This window comes from Aphis gossypii, chromosome X (assembly GCF_020184175.1).
Source record: "Aphis gossypii isolate Hap1 chromosome X, ASM2018417v2, whole genome shotgun sequence".
In the NCBI taxonomy this organism is placed as follows: Eukaryota; Metazoa; Arthropoda; class Insecta; order Hemiptera; family Aphididae; genus Aphis; species Aphis gossypii.
The window spans coordinates 50,267,663-50,281,223 of NC_065533.1; the positions used below are offsets into that span (position 1 = coordinate 50,267,663).

At 30.9% G+C, this 13,561-nt stretch overlaps 1 protein-coding gene across 2 annotated transcripts; it reads left to right on the plus strand.

The window, feature by feature from the left end:
- The first annotated feature begins 2,294 nt into the window (after window positions 1–2,294).
- On the plus strand, window positions 2,295–13,561 carry LOC114128931 (serine/threonine-protein phosphatase 2A 56 kDa regulatory subunit epsilon isoform). Of its 2 annotated transcripts, none has more exons than XM_027993538.2 (11): window positions 2,295–2,935; window positions 4,588–5,417; window positions 6,422–6,618; window positions 8,465–8,566; window positions 8,808–8,900; window positions 9,732–9,862; window positions 9,978–10,037; window positions 10,138–10,351; window positions 10,581–10,700; window positions 11,264–11,493; window positions 11,551–13,561. In XM_027993538.2, exons 2-11 carry the CDS (start codon window positions 5,198–5,200, stop codon window positions 11,780–11,782), a joined length of 1,599 nt encoding a protein of 532 aa, XP_027849339.1. In that variant the 5' UTR covers window positions 2,295–2,935; window positions 4,588–5,197; the 3' UTR covers window positions 11,783–13,561. The 2 variants fall into 2 exon arrangements, with proteins under 2 accessions (XP_027849339.1, XP_027849340.1); XM_027993539.2 differs by lacking the exon at window positions 2,295–2,935 and adding an exon at window positions 3,086–3,581.

A 13,561-nucleotide genomic window follows, 5' to 3' on the forward strand; every position in this document is an offset into this window, starting at 1 on the left:
TGTAATAATTATTTTTACGGTCGCACTCTTATGCATAATGATTTTTTAAATTTTTCTAATATTTAAAATAATAATTATAATAAAATAATAAAACTAGTAATGTAATTATCATTATGTAATACTGTATAATTATTTATTACTATAATAGGTAATGATACTTAAGTCGGCAGTCGCCACTACAGTAGGTAATAAATTATCTACTATAACGTATAAAATATCACTCGAATACGTCAAAAACATGTGGGTAGTATCAATTATTATTATTTTTTCTGCTACTAAATTTTACCATTTTCATATAAACGTATCATGATAATGTTTAGTAATATTTCGTACACATATACGTATATATAATTTTAGTTTTTGAATTTATGCATAAAAAAACTGTTCTGTATCTCCTCTCAGTCCGGATTTATTAAATATTTATTTGAAGTCTTAACATCCCAAAGGCGTTATGAGCATAGTCATAGACACTATGTAGGTATTAGAAATAATACCTAATCAATATATTAGCAGCCAACGAGTAATTTTTATTTTCGTCTGGCGTTTACAAATATAATATAAACCTATTATGGCTATTCCATTCTATGATATTATCTAGGATTCGATACAACCGTCGAGCCAGCCCGGTGATTTTTCGTAGGTACCTACTCAATTCATTTTTTTGTCTTCGACTCCCGCCAACAACCAACCGCGTCGTCGTCGTTTTATACATAACGGAAAACGTGATCGTTGCCAAAAACGTTCAAAAGCGTAGTCACGCTATAGTATGCCTACCACCGTATTGGCATATTGCGTTACCTATAAATATTTTTTCATTTTTTTTTTTTTTTTTTTTCATCTCCAAACAGTCCAAACCGAGAACGAACGCGCGCCCACGGTAACCGTGTCAAATTGCCGTTTTTATTATCTACGAAAACGCCGTCCGATAAGTACCTACGTGATGGTAGTTAAATAATATTATAACTGTCTCACAATACCGTACAAACATAATACGTATAATGTTATATACATAGGTACAACACACGTACCACAAGGTCTATTAAAATATAATAAATAATAATAATAATCGGTGTTATGATAACGATGAAATTACGAAAACGGTAGTAGAGCTGCAGCCGCGCCGGGACAGATTGAGATAACGACTGCATATTTTCGTAGCGTAAACTATATCATTATTATTATTATTATAAGACGTATCGAGTTCGTACTAATAGCTTGTCGCGCAGCACTAGTAGCAAATATTTTATTATTAACGTCTCTTCGAGGTAGGACGTTAACGATATAATAATAATAATAATAATATTATATTTTATTGCGTGCCACCGATATCGTATTTTAGTATATTATTATATATTTTATATTGTAATTCAGGACTCTGATAACCGGTGCGCGAGCGGCGTTGGCGGCGTTGCCGACGCGACTCCGCGGGAACAGCCGCGGCGGAGTGGCAGCAGAGTAGTACAAATTATCAGCGATCTAATACAATATTAATACGTCGTGTGCGTAACGTTCTACAAAACGACAGACGTTGACGATTGTTATACACATAATAATATAATATATTATGTACGATAAAACGATATGATATATATTAATATCGAAGCGCAAAAAAACGGGAAAACGCGATCGAACGCGATTTAATTATCGTTTCCGTCCGGTAGGTCGGCGGCGGTCTCCAACAGTCGTTGTGTAAAAAGTAGTACCGATAATACGAAAAACCCATAATATAATAATAATATTATATATTTCGTACACGATAATATACCTAAAATATTAAACACGACGGGACGGGACGGCGGCGGCGGCGACGATGACCGGTGGCGCGGGGTCGCGTCAGCTGCCGGTGGCAAACCGTCTCGGTACCACTACTACCACGACGACTACTACTACCGCCGCCGCCGCCGCGGCTACCTACGACCACTACACCCGTTATAACGTGGACGGTAGGTACACGACGACCACCGACGTCACTACTACCACCGCGCACACACACACACGCACACACACACACACACACACACCATCATAAAATAATAACGACGTGTGTGTGCGTGCGCCGTATTCGCACCATGCGTGCGAGTCTGCGAGTCATGGGTGCGGACGCCCTCCGCGCGACGACGGCGGCGAGTGCGTGCGTCCGTCCCGTCCGCTCCGGCACCGGCGCGCGCGCGCACGCGTACACCGCGCGCGACACGGCCGTTTTCGCGTCCGTGTGAGTGACGGCGGTGCGCGCGCGGCGGTTTTCGTGTTGCGAGTGCGCGCGCGACGACGTACACCGCGGCGGTGGCAGCACAGTGTACTCGAGTGTGTCAGGTGCCTGTGTGTGCGTGCGTCGGACGTGCGCTGGTGTGAGTGAGTGAGTGTGATTAGAGAGCGATACCGTCGTCGTCGTCGGTGTGCGTGTGTGTGTGTGTGTGTTTTACGTACGGTTTTCTCGCCACCGCCGTGTGGTATTAGAGTCGAGTGCGTGCATGTGTGTGTGTGAGCGCCGCGCGAGCTTTTTGCCCAGGAGCGACTCGTCGTCGTCGTCGCCGTCGCCGTAGCCGCAACAGCAGTCTCGTTTCGCCGCAGTAATTTTCGCGTACGCGTTTTTCACGCGCGCCGCCCGCCGTCGGTTTTTCAACGTTTCCGTCGTCGTTCACCGTCGGACATCGTTCGTGTGCGTGCCGACGCCGCCACCGTCGTCGTCGTCGTGTTTATCATCCGGTCGGTCGGTCGCCTGCCCGCCCTCCCGACAACGACCGCGCGACCGTGTGTTGTATCGCCGTCGACACTGTTCACGTCCATCGCGGCATTTGTATACTGCGCGACGTATTGTGTTACCGTGTGTGTGTGCGTGGTGTTATAAACAACCGAAAAAAAAAAATTTATAATAATATTTTTCATATCGTTAAAATCATCGCCGTCGACGTCGTCGTATCGTGTTATATAGGAGGTACCTGCACATTATTTATTTATTTATCTATTATTATTATTATTATTATTACTATTATTACTATTATTATTATTATTATTATTATTGCTATTCATTACAACCTATTACAATATTTGTATTAGTTTTCGCGTAGACGTGTGTATGTGTGCGCGTGTGTGTGTTTGCGCGTGTGCGTGTGTGTGATTTGGTATGATAGTATTATATTATTATAATATTAGTACGTGCGTTTGCTGCTGCGCGACCGTGTGCATTGCGTTGAACAACAATAATATTTTATAATATTATCGTCAGTATTCGCTGGCGTCGAGTTTTCGCGATTTTCGGCCCGACCACGACGGTGATAGTATTAACGCCGCCGTAGTTGCGCACCGAACGCGATTTGATGATATCGATTCGTGGAGGTTGAATCCAACCACCGAGTTTACGGACCTCGCACGCTCGCCAAACCCTCGGCGGCGATAAGGTCCCGTGGAAACGCGAACCGATTTTTTACACGCGCTCGCACGTCGTCGTTTGCCGCGACGGGTGCCCGACGAGCTGTTGTAACAATAGTGCTTATCGCCGCCGCGCCGCGTACAAGTGCATCGCGACTGACGGTTGACACGTTTTCGTTTGTTTCGCGTTTTTGTCGTTTTCGAGGACCTCGGTAAGAACAACAGTTTACGTAGATCTCGTCTAGTACCTCGTACCCGCTCTTTATGCGAAATCATTATACTGTGTTTGGCTCTCTCTGTTTCCCCCCCAAATTCGTACGAGCTCGATCGAACCGAATAAATGTGCCCCGCGCCAGATTACGCGTTCGCCGTAATTATTTTGTTGTGATGCGTTTTCGTGTCATCAACGCGCCAGCAATCAATAATAATCGATTGTGCACAAATTAACGACTTGTGTGTGAACACAGATAACACACGATCGTTTTTAACAACAGACTATCGCACGATCGCCAAATTCGCTCCGAAAATCGTTGATCGTTTCATGCCGCGTTCACAACTAACGGGTCGTTCGATTTTTAACCGCCTACGGCGGGACTTGGCCCAACGATCAAGACTGTTCGAGTAGAAAATAAAACAAATCGTATTCGGGCCACTTTATTCGTGTTTGAGTTCTATGAATGGTGCTCGACAACGACATTACAATATTGTCGAGTGCCAATGTTTTTTTCATGCTTACTATCGTCCGTGTTCAACTTTATGTACGTTTATATATTTTATAACGTGATCCTCGTGTGGTGGGGGATACAAAGTCGGCTCCCTGTCTTATACTTAACACTGTATCACAAGTCTGTCGTTAATGAGGTGCCTGTGTGTATTCATATCTGGTTGTATTAGCTTTATTTTTGTTGTTGTGATGTGATCGACTCTTTAAGGTTATTACTTGTTGATGCATATCATCATTAATTTAAGATAGTGCATTTACTCTGACTTTTGACAAATTCTTATTGTTTGTCATCAATAATTTGTATTCTGTTACCTAGTTTTGTATATTTTTAAACATATCATAAATATCGACAATTAATATAACAAGGCTGATATTTATTTTTCATGTTGGTTTAATATTAAAATAAGTTATACCTAATCACTTATTCTTGAAATGTATATATAATGTAATATTTATCTAGTCGTATGTCAAAACTAATTTTTTGTTGTTTTCAGGTTGCAAATTCATGATGTATGTTTGTCTTATCACTTAAGATAAGATAGCTTTATAGAATTACAACTTATAAACAATGAATCATCTCGATCAGTGATATATTTTCGGATCCATCGAATTATAACATTTTCATTGTTAATTTTATTCCATGCATAATACTTATTTCTGCAAGTTCTTTATAAAGACTATAGTGTGATAGTAAATTGAATAATAATTCATTAGTCGCTACTTCGCATACGGACAATGTTCATTAAATATGCTAGTTTGATTGTATCACAACAGCATCATCAATATCTACAAAACGACAGTCAATCACCACACAGACGTTTTATCATTTCAATACTCAATAACGATCCAAACAAGTTGTCTACATACAGGGAAATAGTTGTTGGTTTATACAGTTGTTAACTATTTATAACAAAAGTTAATTCTTGAAATACAGTTAACAAAATGCGATTATATCAAGAAGAATAATATTAATGAAATAGTAAATGTATATATTATTATTACATTGTATTTCTGTCGTTTAATTGACAATAGTCACAGAAAATTGATTTGAGCTCTGATCACGTGTAAACCAAAAAAAAGTTTTCGCATTTGCTTATATAGAGCATGTCAAACACGGCGGCTACTGCTTCTAGTGCTGGTAGTGCTGCTAGCGGTGGAACTACTGCATCAACTGGTGCGGCCACAACATTTGTCGACCGCATCGACCCGTTCACAAAAATATCTGTGTTAAAACGCAAAACGAAGCGTTCACAGGGCTCATCGTCTTCTTCTAGATACCGTACGTGTTCAGACGTCGAATTACAGCCTTTACCATTGTTAAAGGGTGAGTACAAATTGACAGTAGAACTATTATTAATTTTTTTACGCATTATTTTTTAATTTTTATAGTTTTATTGATCAATATGTTAACAATAATAAGATTAATTTATGTCTAGTTAATTTATTATTTTATAATATAAGATAATTTACAGATAAGTATACATAATTCATTTTAATTTAATAAGTATACATAATATATCATATAGATAGTAATTTATTATAATTTATCATACTTAAAAAAATTACTTTAAAATACTGAAATATATAACTTGTTTCATTTTAATAGGTACATAAAATTGAAGTAATATTTTTAGGTAACTAATATCCATAACATATTTATATATGAAAAATACATAGAAAGCTAAGTTTTAATATTTTTTTTAAAAATCATGGTATATTTGCACTGGCATATTGTTATTTAATTATTGTTAAGATTATTGAATTTTGTAGGCGTGGTACCAGTTGATTCTACTGGTGCTGGTTGTTCCCTTTGTAAATTTTAATATTATTCAAAACCTCTTAAGAATCAATTCTATAGCTTACTAAGATACAATATCTGTAAATTTAAGAAATGTATGTACATTTTGATTTTTAAAATAGTTAACATGATATTAGGTAGTCTGATATTAGTTCATTTGTTTATCTTATTGAAAATAATAAATCATAATTCATAGACTTTTAGTATGAAGTTTATTTTATTAGAGAACACTGTTTTTTATTGTTTGAGATCTCAGATAAAATAAAAAACTTTCATTCTGATGTATATAACCTATTCACGCAAGTGTTATTTTAAAATTTGTTTTGCATTGTTTGAAATATATCTATAAAAAATTTTTTTCATTACTAGGTTAGGTAAATTAATATTTATATAAATTAAATTAAGTAAATAAGCCTTACTGGTATATAAAGTAAAAATTTCATGTAGGTAGCTAAGTATTAACTTGCGTGTGTAACATTGACGTGTATACATCAACATTTTTTTTACACTTATGCAATTTTTTCCTACAGATGTAACTGCTCAGGAACAAGAAGAGTTAATGATAAGAAAACTTCGACAGTGTTCAGTGCCTTTTGATTTTATGGATCCCATGGCAGAACTCAAGGGCAAAGAAATAAAGCGTGATACACTCAATGAACTTGTTGATTATGTATCAACGTCACGGGGTGTATTGACAGAAAATATGTATCCAGAAATCATTAAAATGGTATGAAATATAATTTATCCTTATTAAATAGTTGTTTTTTTTAATAACAATAATAATAATAATTTTTTTTTTAATTTTAATAACGCAATCAGTTGAAATTATATTCTTAACAAAAAGATTTATAATATATTAGCTAATAGAGTTAAGTAGCTAATAGATATATGTATTATTGTATTTTATCATCAAATGATTAATTTAACTGTTGTAGGTATGTAATTGAAGATACTAGTTTACAAGTACATACTTGTGTTATAATATTGTATGGTCTTTTAGATTAAAAAGATAAATTGGCATTAGTTTCTTCTAAAAAATTTAGTTTCGATCATGTGTGAATATAATGAATATATGTGTGATTTAAGTAAGGTTAATTTACCTTGCTCTTTTTACTAACATTTGGTTGAAGTACTAACATTTTGAAATTTTTGAGGCATAATAATGGTAATAATTAACTTTTGGTTTAACTTTTTGGATGTTTTGAAATGTCACCACATGTGTAGTGATATTTTACCCTGATGTGAAAATCAGTGGATATTTTGGTAAACAAATGTTATTATGATGGTTTAATTTACAATGCTATTTACATTCCATTTACACTTTTATATATATTTCAATAGTCTTAGCTCTTAGGACATAGTTTGTATTTAAAATGATCATATTATGATCATACACTGAATCATAGGTTCTTAACTTTTTGAGGTTTATACCCTTTTTCATACTATTGTATGATATTATACTATGCCCCTTTATTAGTATTAGATTTAAGTCTGATTAATGTAGGATATATATTATATATATATACATATACACATATCATGAAGTTATAATATTATATCAAATTATTACATCACCAATAATTATATTAAAAACTAAATTATAAACTGAAATAAAATTACTTCAATATGGTACGAAAGCTACGATACAATTACATTATATTATTGATAATTTGTATCTTGTTTATTGTACGACATTATTAGTGTAATCATAATATTTATTTATAAGTGTTATAACTATCTAATATTCTAGGAATATCAATGTTTATTCAACAGTATTCTTTGAATTATTAAAGATAATTTGATTACTCAATAATGTCCATTAAAATAAAAATAATCAGAAATAACAATTTCATGTTTGGTTTAAAAAAAATTCATGCTTCCCTAGGGGGGTTGCATCTGCCATATCCTAGATTGATGAGAACCATTGCTTTAGATCATTAGCTGATTTTTCCAAGTCTATATTATGATAATACAATAACAATTATCAATGAGATATTTGCTATCACTTAATTAGCCATTCCAAATATAATTGATTTCGTTGTTTTTTAAAGTGCACCTACATAGTGAATATGATCATAAAATAAAGTATACAATAATTTGAACAAAAGCAAGGTGAATAATTATTGTATCTAATAACTCAAATTTCCTCTGAAACATTATTAGTGACACTAATAAAAAAATTAAATTAGGAAATATAAATGATTATTATCAATAAATAAATATATTTATTTCATTAAATATGGGCTAGGCTTAAAGTATAGTAATGTGTAAGTAAATAATGCATACAAGAAACACAAAATCAAAATTGTAGAGCGAGATGTTTTCTAATATTGGAAACATAATAACAAACTGACCAAGGGTAATTATTTAAATTGATAAAAGGTTAATGGAGAAAACTTAATTAAATATAAATATGAACTTTTGATTTACTATATGCTTTACAATAAATTACTGAATATTTTAACTGTATAATCAATTCATTATTGATAGTTATAGCCTGTTTTTTTGTATTAACTATTTCAATGACAAACCACTTTGATACTAAACAAATTGCTTATTTTTTGTTTTTTCAGATTTCTTCAAATTTATTCAGAACACTGCCGCCCAGTGATAATCCAGATTTTGATCCCGAAGAAGATGATCCTACATTGGAAGCATCATGGCCTCATTTAACTGTAAATATGTGTTTATTAAATAATTTAAATAATAAGAAACAAAAAAGAATTTCTACATTTTATTTCTCTGAAGTTACATTTTTTAGTTAGGCTTTTTATTAATTTCTTTTAATAAAGATAAATTATAAATATTATTTACTTTTTCATTAAACACAAATAAAGGTGTTCATATATACAACATTTATTTATCCTTAATAATGAAATATTTTCATGATGATTAAATTTGTTTTATTGTTTTCAGCTTGTTTATGAATTGTTTTTACGCTTTTTGGAATCGCCAGACTTTCAACCAGCTATTGGCAAGAAAGTCATTGATCAGAAATTTGTGTTGCAGGTAATAATAATAACTGATAGGATAAAATATTGAGATACTATTTATTATTTTATTTTCATAAAATTTGCATACTTCAAGAGTATGTCAACACAATAAAAATTATTCTTCTTTAATTTTTATAGTCAATTTTACTTGAATATGTTTGGTTTTCTATACTTACATAGTATAAACTATATACAGTAAAACCTCTCTATAACGGACCCTTTATTAGACGGAATCTTCCTTATAACAGAATTATAACTGAAAAAATTGTAGGTCTCAAGCGATTCTGTTTTAGAGAGGTTTTACTGTACTGTACTCCAACAAAAATTGCTCCACAATGTGCAGTTAGACTACAGAATTTTGGAATACAATAAACATTTTTGTTTTCATTATCTATGCAACACAGAGATGTGTTTATTCAGGATTGCGCCTTATAGTAGTGATAAGAATTTTTGGAGAACCAATCTATGCCAGCTATTCTTAATGAATACTAACCTGTCTGGCTTTCTGTAAAATGTTTTTAATATGGTCAGAAATAAATTATTTTAATAACATAAGATGTCAATAATATTGAAATAATTGTAAACTTATATTATGTAGTATAAAAGAAATCAAATTAGGTAAACCAACAGTTTTCCGTAATTATATTGCCATTAATCAATAATTAATAATCCTAATAAGTATTTAAATGTTTTCGAATAAGTTGAATGTAAAAATATTGACCTGTGATAGTATAATTTGCGTTTTTGAAATTATTGTTTAGTTATCTTATGGTAACATATTTGTGACCAAAATTAGTTTTTACATTTATAAAACTATTTTAAAAACTAATTCAATCTATTACTTCAGCTCCTTGAATTATTTGATACGGAGGACCCACGGGAGAGAGACTTCCTGAAGACTGTGTTGCATCGCATTTATGGAAAATTCCTGGGCCTGCGTGCTTTTATTCGCAAGCAAATCAACAATATATTTTTAAGGTTTGTATATTACTAGAAAAAAATAACTAGGCACTTGTTATTTCTAATATGTATAATATATTATAGAATTATTTATTATTATAAAATTTATTAAAACAAATTATGTGTTTATTAGGTTCATTTATGAAACAGAACATTTCAATGGTGTTGGTGAACTTTTAGAAATACTAGGAAGGTAATTTAATACATATTTATTTATTCTTATAATACTTAAGTTATATGTAAATCAAAATTAATGAAGTTATTATAAAAAAAATATCTTTTTATCCATTTAGCATTATCAATGGGTTTGCACTTCCTTTGAAGAACGAACACAAGCAGTTCCTGGTTAAAGTACTCATACCTTTGCACAAAGTCAAATGCTTAAGTCTGTATCATGCACAATTAGCATATTGTGTAGTTCAATTTATTGAAAAGGATAGCTCTTTAACCGAATCTGTCATTCGAGGCCTACTCAAGTATTGGCCAAAAACGTGTAGCCTAAAAGAGGTATTATTATACTAAAAATAACTTACATTTGTTATTATAAATATACTGAAGAATTAGATGATTCTCTTAACTTTTTATTTTTTAATAATGAAATAATATTTATAGATTAAATTCATTAAATACTAATATTATGGAAAATGAATAATTATTGCAAATGATATATATATATATATATATTTATTTTTATTTTATAACAGTTTTTCACTCTTTTTAATTTTTTTATTTACAGGTCATGTTCCTTGGTGAAATGGAAGAAATACTTGATGTTGTTGAACCATTGCAATTTCAAAAAATTGAAACACATCTATTCAAACAAATTGCTCGTTGCGTATCCAGTGCTCACTTTCAGGCATGATAACTTTTATTTAAATTTTTATGTTGTGTATTAAGTATAAATAACGTACTGTATCTTCAAACCTTCTAATGTATTGACAATATTACAAATCAGTAGTTGATTTCTTGATACTGATTTAGGTTTTAAAAATTAAATTTTTTTTTGTGCTAGCTATTATTTTAAAAATTAAAATTACAGAAAATAATTTAGTTCTAATTTAAGTAAACTTCTATTATCTATATTAATCTAGTATTTAAACATTTAAAATTGGTTTCTTAAGTATAAATAAGTAAATTGAGTATATAGATTTAATAACAATCCTAAAAAAAAATGTTATGAATTCATATACTATGTATTCTTGGTTATATATAAGTATATCTTTAATCGTGGTTATCAAATATTAGTTTTGATTTTGATACTCTGGAAATGTTTAAAACAATATTATCAAAAGGTGTGAAGGTGTATGATCTTTAATATATTATTTGATTAGAGTTCTAAACTATGGTGTAGACTATGTTATCTTTAAAATATTAGATTTATTTATGTTTTCTTTCATGTAATTGTATTTTTAAATTTAGGTTGCCGAACGAGCGTTATATTTGTGGAACAACGAATACATTATGAGTCTGATAGAGGAAAATAACCAGACAATCATGCCAATCATGTTTCCAGCACTTTACCGTATTAGTAAGGAACATTGGAACCAAACCATTGTAGCATTAGTTTATAATGTACTAAAAACATTCATGGAAATGAATAGTCAACTTTTCGACGAATTAACTGCTAATTATAAAGCTGAACGACAAAAGTAAAAACTTAATAATAATTCTGTAATAATTTTTCTAATTGTGCCATATTTATACAGAGAGAAAAAAAAGGAAACTGAACGTGAAGAGTTATGGAAACGATTGGGACAACTGGAAATATCTCATGTTCGTGGTAAACCATCTGCAGCGTCACTAATATCAGTAGATAATAACAACAAGACTAGTAGTAATAATAGTTTGGATTCTGTACCAACAGCAGTAACAACATCAGCAGCACCAATAGCAGCAGCACCAATAGCAGCATCTCCAATTGCAGCACAACAACAGTAGTAGGAGTGGTAGTAGCAGCAGCGATAATAATTATTTGTCATTCAATATATATATATTTATTCATGTTAATGTATAATCTATATATTTATTTATATATACAGATTTTCACATGTTTTGTGTGTATTATAGTTGTATACAATTAAAGATCTAAACATTAAGATTCAAAGTGATGGCATTTTAAAACAATACAATGAACGTACAGTGTTGTTATCGGTGCACACATGCTGTTGTAGTGTGTTGTTTATTTTATTTTCAATAGTATTTGTATGGTAATATATTAATTGCATATGCTCCTCATTAAAATTATGTTTTGCAAAAATAATATCTGAGAGAAAGAAATTATGGAAATGTTAATAATTATGGAATATGACATACTTAAAAATTCTGTGAATATTTATTTTATGTTTATGAGATTTTGATGAAGAATAAAATATTGATGAAATTAATTATGTGATGTAAAACATGTTTACATGCATGTTCTTATTTTTTATTAAATGTATATTATGTGAATTGTTCAATATTATGTACTCAAAAATGTGGTGTTATCATTTCTATTCTATTGATTTGATAGTCACAATAACAATCAACACATGTGTAAACGCGTATAACTAATGCAAACTATGGCGTTATAAAAATTTTAATTTTCTAATGTTTAATGTTTAATGTAAATTAAATTAGTTTTAACCCTCTCCCTCTGTGTAAGCGTGTGTGTGTGTAAATAATATTAGAATAATTAAATATTAAAAATTGTTATTTTTTAATAATTATATATATATATATATATATTATAAATATAATATATAATATACAATGTAAACATTCTTAACTGTTAGCAATGGTAGTAGTAGTAATAGTAGTAGTAGTAAATAATAATAATAATAATGATAATCCTTAATAATTATAAGAATGATAATAATAATAATAATAGTAGTAGTAGTGGTATTATTAGTAGGAATTAAAGAATATTATTTTATAAAAAAATGCATAAATTAACTTATCGCATATACTGATCTGTAAATAATTTAATAATTGAACAATCATTGATCAGGTATCTGAATAATGGTGTTCTATCATTATTAGAATTATGATTTTTGATGTTCATTGTGGCTCTACTGTTGCTACTTCTTATTTTTTTCTATTGTTGTGTTTTTTATGATAAAATTAATTGTTTTAAAGATGAAATATGTTTTAACAGTGTCATTGTTGATGCTTTAATCTTAACTATTAGTTATTACACTTATACTACTGCTATTACTACTACTACTACTATTACTACTACTACTACTACTACTACTATTACACTACAACTATTACTACTACTACTATTATTATTTATAATTATAAATATTAAAAAACGTATATTAACTATATGAATGTTTCATTTCTCGCGCGCGTGATAGTTTTTATGTAGTTTGTAAATCATTATAACGAAATTATTATTATTTGTTGTCGTTAATACGTGTGCGCTCGCGAGAGTTTTAAAATTCTGATATATATATCTATATATATATATATATATGTACAAAGCAATTTAACTGGCATCAGAAGCTGTAAATCCATATAGATAGAAAACACACTCCATATGTACATATATACACATGTGTATTTATCTGTGTGTGTGTGTATTTATTAAAATGGAAAATATTATATTATTACATAAACACGAGGAAGATACACACAATTATTATACATTACTATATTATTACTATCATTAGATTATTATAATTATTATTGTAATTATATAAATTATAAAATATTATTAAAAAAAACTACATACAA

Bases quoted from the DNA above. Each gene is read 5' to 3' on its own strand.
- LOC114128931 (XM_027993538.2), top strand. From the start codon at position 5,198: ATGTCAAACACGGCGGCTACTGCTTCTAGTGCTGGTAGTGCTGCTAGC. The intron at 10,352-10,580 runs GTATTATTATAC...TTTTATTTACAG, and splicing joins AAACGTGTAGCCTAAAAGAG to GTCATGTTCCTTGGTGAAAT. The intron at 11,494-11,550 runs GTAAAAACTTAA...ATATTTATACAG, and splicing joins TATAAAGCTGAACGACAAAA to AGAGAAAAAAAAGGAAACTG.